We start from the raw sequence: 17,923 nt of genomic DNA, 5'->3' as shown, positions 1-17,923 counted from the left end.
CATCTTCATTGAAAGAATATGTGTACGATTCAAATCTCACCCTTGTTGCAGTTGTGTGTGCACAAAAAGAAAAACAGACAGGACAAGAGTTTTATTGAACATAAATCAAATTAACGCCACCTTTTTACCCAAAGTTAACGTAAAGGACAAATAGGGAATCTATCACTCAGATGGAATAGAATAAATATAAAAGGCAACATAATAAGTAGGGTCAATGTTTGGCTCTTCAAGACACATTACCAGTTGAATGCATTTATACAACCGTGGGGTCTAATCTTGATTGGTTAAAACCACATTCCACAGGTAAAATTCCATGCAATACCATTGGAGGGGCGTTATGCATTACATTGGTCTTTTATAATCAAACTATACAATTAAATATATACGGTTGTAGTCGAGAACATTGCATTTGGTTAATTCATGATTCAATTGCACTGTGAATGAGCACTTTGCAATCATTATTGGTATGGATAACTGAGTATTTGTAATCATTATACTGTATAAGAAGGCTATATTGTCTCATAAATAAAGAGCAGTGGCGTAAACAAGTTAGAAAAACTAAATTAAGATGCATGATTAAAGAAACACAATGCACAGTATTTTTCAAATAGAATTCCCATGAATCCTCTTCCCAATAGGGAAAAATGTAAAAACACTGTGCCGAAACAGAGTTAGTGCTTTTTTTGGATATCCTATCCCACTCCTTCCTTCCCTCCCTCAGCAATTAATCTTCTGACATGTGATGAGATACTCAGGGTAAGCCTGTGTGTCGTTGAAGATAACAAACAGAGAGGGGTTGTCCATCTTATCTGCCACGCTGTCGTATCTGAGGGGTATCTCAGAGCTCTCCTTCAGAGGAGCAGTCTTCATGGAGTGACTGCCCTGAGTGTAGTCCCCAGTAAGCACCTTGGTCACAAACACAAACTTGTGTCCGTCTGCATTGGGGGGAGAATACTGATCCTGGACAGACAGGGCTGAGTTCAGAGCAAAGTAGACCCCCTGACCATAAACAGTGGCTGCAAAGAGAAACCAAAACAAGAGACTAAATTATTACAGAGAGAGAGACAGGCCAAATTAGTAAAGTATAACCCTTGACCGTAGACAATGGCTGCAGAGAGACCAGGATATAGAAGAGGCCACATGATTACAAGTCTACATGAAAACAATGCTAAAATGAAGTGAAATGGAAAAAAAGCTGATGAACTACTGTGAGACACAAAAAAAAAACTATAATTAGAAAAGCCTTACCATTCTTTCCACAGAAGCTTCTGTTGAAGCCATGAACGCAGATCTCTTTCACGCTGGTCTCACTTGTGCCGTGGTACAGCGTACGCTCCACTTCTGGGTCATTGGCACTCTGATTTATACTAGCCTTCTTCAGTCTATACTGGTTGTAAAGGAGCCTATTCATCAGCTTCTCAACCTGGGAAATGCGATTAACAGAGGAATGGCTTCTGACGTCACTGATACAGCACAAAGTTAATGGTTAGTTGCTGTTGACATTGATAGATCCTACATACCTTAATGATTTTGATTCTGTTGTGGTACTCATGTATGGAGTCGTAGAAGTCTTTCACAACATCCTGAAACTCATCAGAATCCTCATTCACTCTGGACGTTTCAGGCAGGTTGGACAGTAGACTGTAGTCCTCATCTGAAAAACAGTGCAACATATTGTAGCAATATAAGTGTGATATAGCATGACGGAAAACGGTGCAACATATTGTAGCAATATAAGTGTGATATAGCATGACGGAAAACGGTGCAACATATTGTAGCAATATAAGTGCGATATAGCATGACAGAAAACGGTGCAACATTAAATAGCTTTGTTAAGATATTGCGTCAGTAATTAAATTGCATCTCACAAATGTAATTGTTATTTACCAAAAAATAAATAACATGATTATAGGCTCACATACAGTATTTGCTAAGTTCTTTACCTTGTATATCTGAGTACAAGTCTTCTGAGCTCAGCATCTTCCTGGAGATGGTTACGGACTTCCCAGAGGCCACGTTGTACTCCTGCATCTTCTCAAAGTTGATGATGTGCGGCAGGTTGTTGAGCAGGATGTCGATCTTTTTCTGCCTCATCTTCCAGGCGTTCTCCATAAACACTGTCGCCTCCGGAGCGTACGCGGTCTCTGTCCCTGACGACGCTGGGTCGTGCCACAGCCATTGCACCGTCCGCAGGATGTCGGCGTCTGACGTCGTCGTGGATATCCTCCTCAGCAGGAGCTTCATGTCCGGCATCGCCCCGGTAACGAAGTCTTTGAACCCGGAGATGGTTGCCGTGGTTCCCTGGATGGTGACCTCCACGGCATGTTTCCTCTTGATGAAGTCCAGACACCTCCTGATTGGTTGATTGAATTTATTTGTAAATATAAAAACATTTGCTTGCGGGCACCAATATTGCAAATTCCATATGATATCTTTTAATATTGATATGAGCAAGGCATATCGTATCGTAATCTAGGTTTATTCTTAACCTACACCATTCTGTAAAAAGCATACAGCATGCAGGCATAAAACAGATATTTTCACAGGCTCAAGTTACCATAGTTAATTGCCTGCTGATGGGCATCCCATGTTTTTTATTTTATTTTTAATTTCACCTTTATTTAACCAGGTAGGCTAGTTGAGAACATGTTCTCATTTACAAATGCGACCTGGCCAAGAATAAAGCAAAGCAGTTCGACATATAAAACACAGAGTTACACATGGAATAAACAAACATACAGTCAATAATACAGTAGAAAAAGTATATATACAGTGTGTGCAAATGACTTAAGGGAGGTAAAGGCAATAAATATGCCATGGTGGCGAAATAATAACAATATACCAATTAAACACTGGAGTGATTGATGTGCAGAAGATGAATGTGCAAGTAGAGACACTGGTGTGCAAAGGAACAAGATAAATAAATAAATACATTATGGGGATGGGATAGTTGGATGGGCTATTTACAGATGCGCTATGTACAGGTACAGTGATCTGTGAGCTGCTCTGACAGCTGGTGCTTAAAGCTAGTGAGGGAGATATGAGTCTCCAGCTTCAGTGATTTTTGCAATTCGTTCCAGTCATTGGCAGCAGAGAACTGGAATGAAAGGCGGCCAAAGGAGGAATTGGCTTTGGGGATGACTTGTGAGATATACCTGCTGGAGTGCGTGCTACGGGTGGTTGCTGCTATGGTGACCAGTGAGCTGAGATAAGGCAGGGTTACCTAGCAGAGACTTGTAGATGACCTGGAGCCAGTGGGTTTGGCGACGAGTATGAAGCGAGGGCCAGCCAACGAGAGCGTACAGGTCGCAATGGTGGGTAGTATATTGGGCATTAGTAACAAAACGGATGGCACTGTGATAAAAAATTGGATGCAGTCTGAGTAGAGTGTTGGAGGCTGTTTTGTAAATGACATCGCCGAAGTCGGGGACCGGTAGGATGGTCAGTTTTACGAGGGTATGTTTGGCAGCATGAGTGAAGGATGCTTTGTTGCAAAATAGGAAGCCGATTCTAGATTTAATTTTGGATTGGAGATGCTTAATGTGAGTCTGGAAGGAGAGTTTACAGTCTAACCAGACACCTAGGTATTTGTAGTTGTCCACATATTCGAAGTCAGAACCGTCCAGAGTAGCGATGCTGGACGGGCGGGCAGGTGCGTGCAGCGATCGGTTGAAGAGCATGCATTTAGTTTTACTTGCATTTAAGAGCAGTTGGAGGCAACGGAAGGAGATTTGAATGGGATTGAAGCTCGTCTGGAGGGTAGTTAGTGTCCAAAGAAGGGACAGAAGAATGCAGAATGGTGTTGTCTGCGTCGAGGTGGATCAGAGAATCACCAGCAGCAAGAGCGACATCATTGATGTATACAGAGAAGAGAGTCGGTCCAAGAATTGAACCCTGTGGCACCCTCATAGAGACTGCCAGAGGTACAGACAACAGGCCCTCCGATTTCACACACTGAACTCTATCTGAGAAGTAGTTGGTGAACCAGGCAAGGCAGTCATTTGAGAAACCAAGGCTGTTGAGTCTGCCGATAAGAATATGGTGATTGACAGAGTCCAAAGCCTTGGCCAGGTCGATGAATATAGCTGCACAGTAGTGTCTCTTATCGATGGCGGTTATGATATCATTTAGGACCTTGAGCGTGGCTGAGGTGCACCCATGACCAGCTCGGGAACCAGATTGCATAGCGGAGAAGGTACGGTGGGATTCAAAATGGTCGGTAATCTGTTTGTTAACTTGGCTTTCAAAGACCTTAGAAAAGCAGGGTAGGATAGATATAGGTCTGTAACAGTTTGGGTCTAGAGTGTCTCCACTTTGGGGATCTCAGACGACACGAAAGAGAGGTTGAACAGGCTAGTAATAGGGGTTGCAACAATACTTTTAGAAAGAGAGGATCCAGATTGTCTAGCCCGGCTGATTTGTAGGGGTCCAGATTTTGCAGCTCTTTCAGGACATCAGCTATCTGGATTTGGGTGAAGGAGAAATGGGGGAGGCTTGGAGAGTTGCTTTGGGGGGTGCCGGGCTGTTGACCGTGTTAGGGGTAGCCAGGTGGAAAGCATGGCCAGCAGTTTCTGTTGAAAAAGCTAGTCTTAGCTTTTCTAACTGCCTGTGTATATTGGTTCCTAACTTCCCTGAAAAGTTGCATATCACGGGGGCTATTCAATGCTAATGCAGTTCGCCACAAGATGTTTTTATGCTGGTCAATGGCAGTCAGTCAGAGTGAACCAAGGGCTATATCCTGTTCTTGGTTCAAATTTTTTGAATGGAGCATGCTTATTGAAGATGGTGAGGAAGGCACTTTCAAAACAGTTAGGTAGGTTTATACCATCAGAACACACCTGTCCCAATGGACAATCAGCAAGCACTTGTCTGGACTTCAAATATAAGTAAACATTCACAAAGAAATTTCTACGAACCAATTTAATATTGAATGGAAAAACTGCAACTGATATCGATATACATTTACCGACATGGAAAATGTATATCGATATCAGTTGCCCATCACTATAAAAAAAAATGCACAATGTACACACAGACACGTACCTGTGATATTGAGACAGGATCCTCAGGCTGCGGTGCTCTAGCTTCTCCTCATGCTTCCTCAGAGTGACCTTCTTGTTCAGGGCAATGTCCACTCTGATCAGGTCACAACTGTAGCCAGCGAACACAAAGATTGTTGCCGTGTTGGCTGACTGGATGGCCTCCTGCAGAGACACCTGGACAGCCTGATCGAGGTGCAAGCCAGCAGCAGGGAGGGAAGAGGTAGCCATGGCACCACCATCATGTTGAGTCATCTTCGTCATCTTCTTGGACAGCTCCAGAACCTTCTGCAGCTCCTCCTCCTCGGTCAGGGACCTCTTTGTGGTCTCCATGGAGTACTGGATGGCCAGGGACATCTGGGCCTCCTCATCCAGGGTAGAGGAGAGTTGCGTGGCCCAGGACAGCCCTCCATCCTGGGCAACCAGAGGAGCAAGAGCACCCTCATCATCACTACCCCCTCCCTCCACTAGCGGCTCTGTAGCCTGCTCCTCCATATCAGTGCTGTCTCTGTCTGGGCCCTGGTCGGTGCTGAGGGCAATGGGTTCCCCGGCCGTATACAGATCCTCCTCAATGTCAGTGGTTCTGGTCAGACTAGAGAGGCCACAGTCCACCACCTCATCTATGGCTGAGAACAGCCTCTTTGCCTCCTCTAGAAGACCTGGGATCAGTGCATATGTTTTCAGTGATTGCAAAACAACAATGCCAATAGAATAACTCCCTTCTGGCCACTGTGCTTCCATATACTCTTCATTGTCTAGGTTGGGTACAACACTGACAATTTATGTAAAATGTTTTTTTCAAATACATGTGATCGCTATGAGAATAATGAAAGTATGTACCTATGTCTGGAGCTGAGAGGTCGTTGGAAGTCTGGTTAGTATGAGTCAGAACTGATGTGGAAGCCTGTAAGGAACCATCTGAGGACCTTCTCTGGAAGCTCTGATGGGATGTCATATTCCATGCAGCCTCAAAGATGTCCTGTAGGGAGATCACAAAGCTAGAATACACCAGAGACATACTGTATATAGACAAACAGAAATATATATATATATATATATATATATAAATACACACACATATATATTGGACAGAGGAGGTTGGTCGGGGGAGCTATAGGAGGATGGGCTCATTGGAATGGCTGGAATGGAATAAATGAAACGGCTTGATACAGTTCTGTGAATTCCATTCCAGCATTACAATGAACCCATCCTCCTATAGCTCCTCCCACCAGCCTCCTATGATCTATGAAATAAACCATTTGCCTAACTATGCTTATCCAAACAATGTAGTTCATGGCTCAGAAAACAAATTGCATTATACATCCATGTGTAGATCTTTATCATTCGGCAACCTCATTTGTCAAGTGAATTAGTAATGATAGTAAAAGCATCGATAATACAGTCTATATTAATATTGTCATCATTGGGCCAGCTACCTCGTTCTCCAGGGGTTCCCAGTGCACCTTCTCCATGTTGATGTAGACCTGGAACTTGGCCTGCATCTCCCTGAGGATGCTAGTCCCCTCTCCCTCCTGGATGAGGAACCGCGCCACGCCCGGTTCGTTCACTGTGATGGTTCTGGTCACGATGGACGACACCACACCCCTCAGAACCTCATCAGCCATTTGACACGCCCCTGCGTTGCCTTGGATCTACCAATCACAGACATGACGAGTATGAAACGCTGTATAAGACCATTATTCACAAAGACATTGGATACCCTTTTCACACTAGTGTGCCAAACTCAACCGTACTGTTCTGGCTCAGATATTTGATTTTAACAATGTCCACTCCAGCACGTGTAACCAGGCCAACCCAGTACAGCTCAGCTTGACTCGGTTGTGTGAAAAGGGTATGAGAGGATTACTGCATATACTGTGAATTAATTTAGATAATGCAAGGGAATATTTTTATGATATTTCAAAAAGGTAAAACACCTACTCGGAGTCCACAGATGCCATGTGCGTCCAGAGGGAAGATAGACACCTGGTCCATATCAGCCTGTAGCTGATGATGGTGGGTCTGGATGTACTTCAACATGCCTGGCTCCATAGAGATGATAGCCTCTGTTTCAATGGGTGTACTGAGGAACTCCACTATCTTAGCCTGCTTCTCCTCCTCCAACCCTCTCAGAGTCAGGACATCTATCTGTCCCCTCTCTGACACCTTAGCAGAGCAGAGACCCAGAGACTGGAGGAAGCCAGTCCACTCCTGGGCATACAGCATACACTCATACTCTCTGTCCACAGGGATACTGAAGTCAGACAGCAGGGTCTTCAGCAAGCTACACGCCTGGCTCACCAAGCTGAAAGACAGAGACGTTACCACAACAACGCAGTCCGACACTGTGTACATGGACGGCAGTCCCTTGTCCTTCAACGTCTGCAGCAGCTTGTCTTTCACTTCCTGTTTGGCCAGAAAGTGGGCCTTCTCGAGGTCAAAGGTGAGATGAGCCTGGGCCACACCCCCAAGGAACTCCAACATAGCGTTCTTCAGCTGCTCCAGCCCCAGCCGGTCAGACCCGGCCATGTGGACCCCGTCTTCCCTGATCTGGACGCTACAAGCTGGGTGGGCCAGCTGAAGGCTCTGGAGCAGGGGACTGAGCTGGAGCAGCGCGAGTTTCACTGGGTCAGGGACGGGGATGTGGCTCGACATGGGCTCTGGGATCGATGTTAGGTCCTCCATGCCTCCCTGGGCTGCTGTTGCCTGGGACACAGGGTGGGACAGCAGGGGGACCAGGGGCTCAGCGGTAACCTGATGGGAGGACTGAGAATGGTCACTGGTACTGGCTGCAGGGAGAGAACCAGTCTGCGATTGCCCACCACTTTCTGTCTGCAGTGTGTTCGTTGTGTTACTATCGGATGTTCCACTCAGAGAGGTCAGGGGAACGGTCAGAGGTGAGGAGGAGTCCTCTGATTGGAGGAAGGAGAAGTAAGGCCTGACCATCAGATCCGTCTTCTCGAGTTTGTGTGATTGTTTAAGGACACGTTCCACTGCTGTTAGATGTAATAAGGAAGGGAATAAAACACATTCAACAGCTACATAGAACTTGCATGCTTTATAGCCATCAAATTCAAATTTGGATCTCGAAGCCAGTTCCAGTACATTCTTCCCTTCTTATCAGGGACTGATTTAGACCTGGGATACCAAGTGGGTGCAATTAATTATCAGGTAGAAGAGAGCACCAGCAGTACTCCAGACCCTCATGGTGGCATTTGAATACCCCTTCTTTATAGCTTTTATGTTTCATTAACATACTACAACATTAGTACTTTAAAATGGATACAACAGCTACAACAGAAATGCTTGTATACAAAATGTACAAAGTCCTTTTTTTCTACAGTAGAAAACATAACTTACATTCAAAAAGAGACATTCGGTAGAGACACAGTACATTAAAAACATATAAGTCTATGTTCAAAACTTACAGTCAAAGTCCAGGAAGGAGACCCTGGCAACCCCTTCTGAGATGATGGTGACTTCCTTAACTCCACCGCCCCCACCCCGTTGGCTCTCCAGGTACAGACTGAGCATGTCTGCTGTGATGCTGGGGTGCAGGTTCTCCACTAAGATGGAATCAGTCTGATCTATCTGTTCCAGAACAATCTGCGCTCCATCTAGAGGCTTCTTAGAAATCTTTGTGAAAAGCTTCTGGAAGTCTGTGCATGCAAAATAAGGAAGAATACACACATTAACTATACTGTATGCAAAAGCAGAGCCACTTAAAATACATTCAGAATTATATTGTTTGCCAAATCATTTCAATTACTTAAAATCTATGGTTTTAACTAGGCCTTTAGTGACGGTTAGAAGCATTTGATTTTGCAATGGCATAAGCCTACATTATTTTGGATTTGTGTGCCCATGAGAACAGTTTCACGGTGAAACATAATGAAATGTTACCTAGGCATTGTTACACTTCTAGTGCGTGTTCCGAGATCGCCACGATCCATGATTTGTACAGGGTTTAAGTTCAATGTTTTCATTCAATTGTTAAATGCTTACCAGTGGCAAACAACGCTGTCAAATGTCATTAATGTAAGGAAAGAAAAGGTAGTGTTTTATGTCACACAATCTGGGAAGACTCCAAGCATTAACTCATGAATTATGGACAACTCATGAACGAGGGTATACCTTCAGGCTGATTCAAATAATGGATTTGATTGAATGTAGGCTACCTATTCTGCATGTGTTCAGGTGTTTAAAACTGCCTTGTCTGAGAGGGTAGTCTACCGGCAGTGGTGTAGACATAGTGGTGCGTCGTTTACCCATCCTTTAAATTAAAATAAATAAATAAATAAAATGCATTGAAAGTATAGGGAGCGTAACTTTTTCCACCGCAACCAATTTACCCACCTACTTTTTTTTTTTAAACACTACATCTATTTGAACTTCATTTTAATACACATTGTAGCCTAGTCTAGTAATTTGACTGTGTGTTAAGGTGACCATCACATTTTTCCCGGAACAGTTTCAGGCCATTTCAAGTGTCCCAACTTTTCTGGCTACAAAAAAAGTATTTTTGTCAGCAAGACGCATAAATTTATGTCAGCCTAATCGATGGCAATCGCTGAATGTCATTAAGAACACTTTTCTGTCGTTTTGAAAGAGATGTATATTTCCAGTCATCAAATGCCACGAGTATACATCCAGTTGGAATGCTGGAATAATTTTGAAGTGGACGAACATGCCTACTTTTTGAAATTATTTGTTTGGCAATCAGGTGAAAATATGACTTGCTGTGTTCATGCCACATTAAAAGGTAATACATTTTTACCATTTAAAGTATGTCTTTATTATTAGGCCTAGAAAATAATGTTGTGCAAGTGCATGCACTCGATACAGACACCCCCTAAATGTCATGGTGTAAATTGAACTCTGCGTGTCTGTTTGTGATACTACAACATCAAAGAAGTTACTGCAAACAAACTGTTTTTTTCCCCTTCTGACATTGCACACACGATGGAAGAGCACAATATGTCCTACGATGTTTTTACAACGCTGCACGACATTCCTCAGCACGCCAACAAAAACAAGAGTGGTGGGGCGGCTTGTGATTCCGTTTCCCCCTACTGTGAATTCCATCTTTGAACTTGATAGGAAAACCCCTAACCTTTATTGAAGGCCTGACGGAAGTGTACTAGGAACAGGTCCCTGCCAGGTGAGGGGTACAGAGTGTAATCGTCTATGTCCATCCCCATCATGTTCTCTACATACAGCTCCACCAGCTCCTGACTGGTGGTTGGGTTAACCCCCCGCAGCAACAGTCTCCATGGATCCTTACACGCCGGCTTCCTCACGATCAACTCAGCGTTGTGCAGGACATGGGGTCCTTTAGACAGGACCCTTGCTGCAACTGTCAATCAAACACAGATATAATCAGAATGCTATGGATGGTAATAGAATAATTGTTTTTGGTACAATAGCATCATTAAATTTGTGGACCACAGGAATAATAGCTGTTGCTAAGACATCAGCTAATGGGGATCCAGATAAAGAATGATTCATGAGGATGTTGTGTAGGTACATAGGACATTTATTAGCCTTCAACATTATATCAGATTACAAGAATTACACAGACGGAATCCATTCTTACCCTCTGCCTCTTCAAACAGTAATATGGCCCGGCTCCCTTCCAGCTCCACAGACACCAGACTACCTCCTCCAGAACGACGCTTGTTCTCAAAGTACAAATACAGGAGCTCATCCTCCACCTCCTCAGGTACCCCCAGTACCTCCACTGTCCGGTTCTCTTGGCTTTCAACAGACATCCTGACACACACACACACACACACACACACACACACACACACACACATATAATCCATGGGATTGATTGACAATCTTTACAACTTTTATCTTGGCTTTCTAACGGTGAAGAGAATAGACTACTATATTGCAAAGCACAAGGTGAAAGTAAGAATCAAAGCCAACAGACAGGGCCTAGTGTGAGCACACCTGCAGCCAACTAACTGTGTATTGGTTACAAAATATGTCCTATTTGGCTGCAAAAATAGAGTTAAGTTATTGACTTAAACACAAATAAATCGCTGAATATAATACAATGTGGGGGATTTTTAGTACATTAGTTCTCATTTTCGAAGAAATAGAAACCATCTTCGACGTACAACAACGCAAGCAGCACGAAAGGCAAATGACACAATTGCATAATAAAAAGGAATAATAACTCTCGCTGGGTATAAATATAAACTCGTCCAGTTAGTTATCGGGTGATTTTTTTAAACACACTTTTATTTGCAGTTTGTCAGGAAAACGTACCTTATATATAAGCATTCTCAGATCATGACGCACGGAAATGTTTTCACTAGCGACTTCCTGGTTGTTCCGCATGCCACCGGGTATCGGCGCTTTTGCGCCAGCTACAGGATTTAGGCATTTACAGTAGCAAGGCCACTTGAGTATTTTATTTTATTTTAATTTAACCTTTATTTAACTAGCCAAGTCGGTTAATAACAGATTCGTATTTACAATGATGACCTACCCCGGCCAAACCCGGATGACGCTGGGCCAAATGTGCGCTGCCATATGAGACTCCCAATAACAGCCGGATGTGATACAGCCTGGATTCGAACCAGGAACTGTAGACCGCTGCGCCACTCGGGAGTAAGTAGGCCTAATTAGTTAGAATATCATAATTGGTTTAATATGCAAGTATTAATGGAACATTAATGGAGGGGGAGAGAGTTAGAGGACGCTGATGATTCTAGCTGGGTCATGTAGTTGCATGTAGTTGCAATGTAGTTCTACACTATAATTTGTAGCCTAATGTATGTATGTATGTTTATACCTTGATCCTTCAACAAGACAGTCTCAGGAGAGCAAAGATGATATTGTCATTATGCTCTTGTGAAGCAGAGCCATTGGCAAATACTACAGTTTATCCATTAGGGTTTCCCAAACTCGGTCCTTGGGCCCCACCTCCCCGGGTGCACGTTTTGGTTTTTCCCTATCATTAGACTGATTCACGCTTTGATGATTTGAATCAGCTCTGTAGTGCTAGGGCAAAAACTAAAATGTGCTCCCAGGGGGGCCCCTGGACCGAGTTTGGGAAACCCTGCACGAGATGATAGTGCCCTCTAATGTAGGGTTTCCCAAAGTCGGTCGTGTGTGTGTTTTTAAATACGTGGAGCATGTTATTATCACTGATATTGAATTCATTGACCATTAATAATAATACTCATACATGGTGTTACTGGTCTCCTTTTTAAACAAATATTTATTAAAATGAAACATGTTACAGGGTCTCAAAACTTGTAATGTAAAACATGGGAATAGCTCAATCGCAAACGCCTTGTGTCCTCTCTCCTCGTCTCCTTCTCAAAACCCATTGGAGGAAAAGGTCAGAGGGGCGGGACCTCTGTTTTCTTATCCAATGGATTTTGAGAAGGAGATGAGGAGAGAGAATGTGAGGAGTATGCAATTGAGATCTTCCCCATGGCTCAAAAAATGTATGGGGGGACTTGAGTAAAAGTCTAAAAGTATTTGGTTTTAAATATACTTAAGTATCAAAAGTAAAAGTACAAGTAATTTCAAATTCCTTATATTAAGCAAACCAGGCAGCACTCTTTTCTTGTTTTTTACATTTGCAGATAGCCAGGGTCACACTCCAACACTCAGACATTATTTACTGAGTCCGCCAGATCAGAGGCAGTAGGGATCTACTCTTGATAAATGCGGGAATTTAACCATTTTCCTGTCCTGCTAAGCATTCAAAATGTAACGATTAATTGTGGGTGTCATGGAAATTGTATGGAGTAAAAAAGTACATACTTTTCATTAGGAATGTAATGAAGTAAAATTAGTGTTGTCAAAAATATAAATAGTAAAGTATAGATACCCCAAAAAACTACTTAAGTTGTACTTTAAAGTATTTTTACTTGAGTACTTTACACCACTGGTTCTAGGTCACTACAGTTTCCCATCATCATTAAAGGTCTGATACATCTCTCTGTATCAGAGTCCAACTAGTGGAGATGTTTTTGAGAAGCCTGTAACATCTGAAAAGCCTGTCATAAATAATAATACTGTATTTGGTCATGAGTAATTGCAGAGCTGTCATGAGCAGCAGCTCCAGAATTGTAATGTACTGTACATGTTAAATCATTTATCAAAGAATATTGCACTGCTCGCTCACAAGAATAACAAAGGAACTTTGGACCTGCTTTATCTGGTCAAATGAATATCATGGATAAGGCACTTAATTACCCCCAAAAATTGACACCCTTCTGTTTTATGGGTTTACGACTGTACATGGTGGCTAAATGTGAATATGAAATAGTTTTGTTTCAGTCATCTATATAAATCAACCAGCATCAGCTCTGTATCAAAACCATACCCACTGGGCACACATCATTTCAATGTGGACAATTGGGTAATATTTGGTTGAGACGTTGATCAATGAGATTACAACCTATATTCACTCGCTCAAAAAGACAGCCGAAAGGTTGTTGAATTCCCAATGTGTTATCACTATGCTTTCAACTGTCTAAAAGCACAAGTAAATTCCAACGGAAAAACAATGTCTAGTTTTTGTTTGGTTGAATGGTCACCTACAGTACCTTCAGAAAGTATTCACACCCCTTGACTATTTCCACGTTTTGTTACAAAGTGGGATTAAAATTGATTTGTCATTTTTTTGGTCAACAATCTACACAATAAATACATTTATGGGAAATAAAACAGGCATCTATTTAGATAAGTATTCAATCCCCTGAGTCAATACATGTTAGAATCAACTTTGGCAACTTTGGAGACAGCAGAGTCTCCAAGATCTTTGCAAACCTGGATTGTACAATATTTGGCCTTGCATTTTAAGGTTATTGTCCTGCTGAAAGGTTGATTTGTCTCCCAGTGTCTGTTGGAATGCAGACTGAACCAGGTTTTCCTCTAGGACTTTGCCTGTGCTTAGCTCTATTCCTTTTCTTTTTATTCTAAAAAACTCCCTAGTCCTTGCCGATGACAAGCGTACCAATAACATGATACAGCCACCACCACGCTTGAAAATATGAAGTGGTACTCGGTGATGTGTTGTGTTGGATTTGCCCAAACATAATGCTCTGTATTCAGGACATTTCTTTGCCATATTTTTCAAAGTTGTACTTTATTGCCCTATTGCAAACAGTGTTTTAGAATATTTGTATTCTGTACAGGCTTCCTTCTTTTCACTTTGTCATTTAGTTTAGAATTGTGGAGTAACTACAATGTTGCTGATCCATCCTCAGTTTTCTCCAATCACAGCCATTTAATGCTGCAACTGGTTTAAAAATCACCATTGTCCTCATGGGGAAATCCTTGAGCGGTTTCCTTCCTCTCCAGCAACTGAGTTAGGAAGGACAACTATATCTTTGTAGTGACTGGGTGTATTGATACACCATCCAAAGTGTAGTTAATAACTTCACTATGCTCAAAGGTATATTCTATAGCTGCTTTTTTTTACCCATCTACCAATTGGTGCCCTTCTTCGCAAGGCGTTGGAAAACCTCCCTGGTCTTTGTCGTTGAATCGGTGCTTGAAATTCACTGCTTGACTGAGGAACCTTACAGATAACTGTGTGTGGGGTACAGAAAGGAGTCATTCAGAAATAGATTAACACCATTATTGCACACAGAGTGAGTTCATGCAACTTACTGGACTTGCTAAGCACATATTTACTCCTGAGCTTATTTAGGCATGCGATAAAGGAGTGAATCAGCTTTTCGTTTTTAGAAATTAGTTAAAATTAATAACAATTCCATTTTGACATGTGGCTTTGTGTGTAGATCAGTGATACATCTCAATGTTATCCATTTTAAATTCAGGCTGCAGTAACAAAATGTGGAAAAAGTCAAGGGTGAATAGTTTCTGAAGGCACTGTACATGTGTATCACTGGATTTAAGACCATTTAAAAGCACAACAAAGTTCAAATGGGAATACAATGTCATATGTTATTTATACAATAACTTAGTGTTATCACTGTGCTCCATCTAACAGCACAACCAAATGACAGATTGCAGTTGAGAATACGTGACATTAAAATGACATGATGCAAGTGATCAATGCTGTTTATTGTAGAAATTGTGAAGCGGTCGACAAACCTGTGATCTTGAACGTGCACTATTTTTTACAAATAAATATATATATATATACACACAAAAAAATAAATATATACATTTTTATATATACTGGGTTTATGACAGACACTTCAAAACCTTGTTTCTTATGAGGCCAAAATTAATAATTTATCAAAACATTTTTTTATACCTAAAGAAGTTCTAAAATTCAAAATCAAATAGCTAATGGATTCATAGTATGACCATCTAAAACAATTCCATATGTCAGCTTAGCGCAACCCCCCCCCCCCCCCCCATACATTATTAACTTTTAAATTAACCAAAAGACTCAAACCATTTGCCTATATGTATTGTCTATTTTTAGTTGAATCCTGGGTTGAATTCAAATAGCTGTTGATGACGGTCGCAAATGCTATATAGGCCTAAATAGCATCATTGATGGTATCCGATTGATGAAGTATGGTTACGTTTCCTTTGCATTGTTAAACCTACAGTAAGTACATTTATCCACAATGAAGTAGCTATCAGCAAAGTCAGAGCTAGTCAGGGGGAAAAAAGTACAAGTGTTAGTTCACAACCAACACTTTTTGTGTGTGTGTGTGTGGGGGGGGGTCTGATAGTGGATATAACATTAAAGATCTGATATTGTTACAAAAAGGTACAAATGTAACATTTTATATAAATTGTGTCTTAAAAATAGGTTACCATGACATAATCCTGGTTGAAATTTCACCCTCAAAAAATTGTTTACATTGATGACTTTTTGCAAATCCAAGACATTTTACACATGCATTCCACATCACGATACAGTGACAAATTACGTTGAAACAATGTTATTTCAACCAGTTTATCCCCAGTGGGTAATCCCTGAGTCAACAGGATTTAGGCTGATGAGGCTTGATGGTCTCAGGCCAATGACATCTCCAGATATCAGAAGCCTCTGAAAATATCAATTTTGTGTTTATCAGCCAGAAGCAGGGTGACGTTGTTCTCATGGTCCCCATCATGCACCCCAGTTTTGCGGAATTCGCCTCCGTGGTAATTATTGTCCCAGTAGTGGTGCCAGTTCCCATACCGGTCCGCTCCGAACCCGTACACACTCACCTAAATGATACAATACACCATTATGCAGAGATACTCATCCACCCTGGATTTGGCCATCAGTGTGCCACCCCCCCCCCCCCTCCCCCAAACTTGTTTGGTGCACAATGCCACTGACTACCATATGACTTAGTCATATACATATGTGCTTTGACCCAGATAATACCATGTGCTACAGAACTGATGAGGTGGAATGTTGCTGTACTGATTGATGCGTTTATATGGTGTTCTGGTACTCTGACACATATTAGATCGACAAAATCAAATGAATCTATTTGTGGATTTTTTTTATTTTTCTTGAAGCGTACAAAACATAGATAGGCCTATTGATAAGGGCAATGCACTAACTCTAGATGTCAGTATACAGTTACTAGAAAGTCTGCGCTTCTAACATTGACTCAGTCAAGCACTATGTAACAACTCCAGGACATTGGCAGTGTGACTCGTTCAAAGACGGTTGCCCCTACCTCTGCATCACTTGGGTAAACTGTATAGATTCCTGTTTTTCTACATTCAAAAGACGAATATATAAAAAGGCTGTTGACAACCAAGGCAACCATGGGTGTATTTTTATTAAACATAGCAGTTAACCTATTTCCTGAAGTCTTAAAATTAAATGTTTCATGTAAGTATATTTTCAATTTTTACTTCAAATAGATTACACTTTTTGAAAATCATGTATTAAATAATATGAAATAAATGTCATTAAAATATACATATATTTATACCTGGAGGAACATGTATCAACTTTGAAACATGTTTCTCTTTCTTTGTGCTAATGGCTTCTGCCTAGGACATGGTAATTGCCTGCAATTCACACCTTCAGTGTCGATGGAGATAATTAGCATAACACTCAGTGGTCTGCCCGTCTTTCCAGCCCAAAATGTATTTGTAGAGCAGCGTTGCTGCTTGAGCCAAGTGGTGGGTAGCTAATGCAGTGCTGCACAGCGTATGGCCATTTCACCAACGCAGGCGGTGACTTCAATTCCATCGGCAGTAATTAAAAATAAAAACAATTTGGGACACTTTTTACGGCTTTAAACTCTTAAGACCTCAGCACAAACTCAACGCGAACCCAGCTCATGCTTTGCAGTCACGCTCATGGTGTAGAGAACCTTGTCAGACAGCCAAATGGAAGTGTAAAGCTTGTGAAGGTGGGTGGACTCACCTTATCGCAGATGTGCATGGCAAACAATAGGCTGAGGAAGCCAGTGGAGGGATAGCGGCCATGATTCTCCAGCCATGTGTCATAGACATATTTAAAGAAGGCTGGGTTGTATATCAACACCTGCAAAAAAAAACAAAAAAAAACTTTGACCTTGTGAGAAGTTGAAATCATTAAATTGGAATGTTTTTCAACCAACCAATCACTCTTCAAAATCTGCATTATTTTGTCTCCAGGTAAGGTAAACTAAAGCAGATCTACCCATACATAGGGCTTTGGTCAAAAGTAATGCTCCACTATAGGGTGCTATTACAGACAGAACCAAAGGTTCACTCACCCTGTTCTTGTTTGCCTTAATCCTGGACCGGACCGGAATGTATGTTCTACGGGAAGCAAAATGCATAATATAAATACTATCAAAGTATTATCACAGATACACTATATATACAAAAGTAGGTGGACACCCTTTCCAATTAGTGGATTTGGCTATTTCAGTCACATCAATTGCTGACAGGTGTATAAAATTGAAAACACAGCCATGCAATCT

General features: G+C 41.7%; 2 protein-coding genes across 4 annotated transcripts in view; both read right to left on the bottom strand.

The window, feature by feature from the left end:
* Positions 1–76: 76 nt before the first annotated feature.
* parp10 (poly(ADP-ribose) polymerase family member 10) lies at positions 77–11,474 on the bottom strand. The gene is made up of 12 exons (XM_021560309.2): positions 11,319–11,474; positions 10,636–10,811; positions 10,153–10,395; positions 8,468–8,698; positions 6,981–8,035; positions 6,476–6,691; positions 5,880–6,018; positions 5,044–5,698; positions 1,944–2,353; positions 1,521–1,654; positions 1,249–1,423; positions 77–1,016 (listed from the first exon to the last, which is right to left on the bottom strand). The coding sequence occupies exons 2-12, from the start codon at positions 10,808–10,810 to the stop codon at positions 718–720; spliced, it is 3,732 nt and encodes a 1,243-aa protein (XP_021415984.2). The 5' UTR covers position 10,811; positions 11,319–11,474; the 3' UTR covers positions 77–717.
* Positions 11,475–15,080: 3,606 nt separating this feature from the next.
* Positions 15,081–17,923, bottom strand: part of LOC110488197 (CMP-N-acetylneuraminate-beta-galactosamide-alpha-2,3-sialyltransferase 1) — a 32,489-nt gene continuing 29,646 nt past the window's right edge. For all 3 annotated transcript variants that reach the window (XM_036971193.1, XM_036971192.1, XM_036971194.1), the window contains exons 5-7: positions 17,714–17,759; positions 17,380–17,499; positions 15,081–16,214 (exon numbers count right to left, since the gene is read on the bottom strand). In XM_036971193.1, coding sequence (XP_036827088.1) covers positions 16,041–16,214; positions 17,380–17,499; positions 17,714–17,759 — 340 coding nt within the window. In that variant the 3' untranslated portion in view covers positions 15,081–16,040. The remainder of the gene's footprint in view (positions 16,215–17,379; positions 17,500–17,713; positions 17,760–17,923) is intronic.

Source organism: Oncorhynchus mykiss, chromosome 32, assembly GCF_013265735.2.
Source record: "Oncorhynchus mykiss isolate Arlee chromosome 32, USDA_OmykA_1.1, whole genome shotgun sequence".
NCBI classification, from domain to species: domain Eukaryota; kingdom Metazoa; phylum Chordata; class Actinopteri; order Salmoniformes; family Salmonidae; genus Oncorhynchus; species Oncorhynchus mykiss.
The sequence above is the reverse complement of the archived record's forward strand: the minus strand, read 5'-3'. Positions and strand labels throughout refer to the sequence as shown.

Coding starts and splice junctions, on each gene's coding strand:
- parp10 (XM_021560309.2), bottom strand. CDS start 10,810: ATGTCTGTTGAAAGCCAAGAGAACCGGACAGTGGAGGTACTGGGGGTA. Junction 5,699..5,879: donor CCTCTCAGCTCCAGACATAG/GTACATACTTTC, acceptor CACTGATCCCAG/GTCTTCTAGAGGAGGCAAAG. Junction 1,017..1,248: donor AAGCTTCTGTGGAAAGAATG/GTAAGGCTTTTC, acceptor TTCTCTTTGCAG/CCACTGTTTATGGTCAGGGG.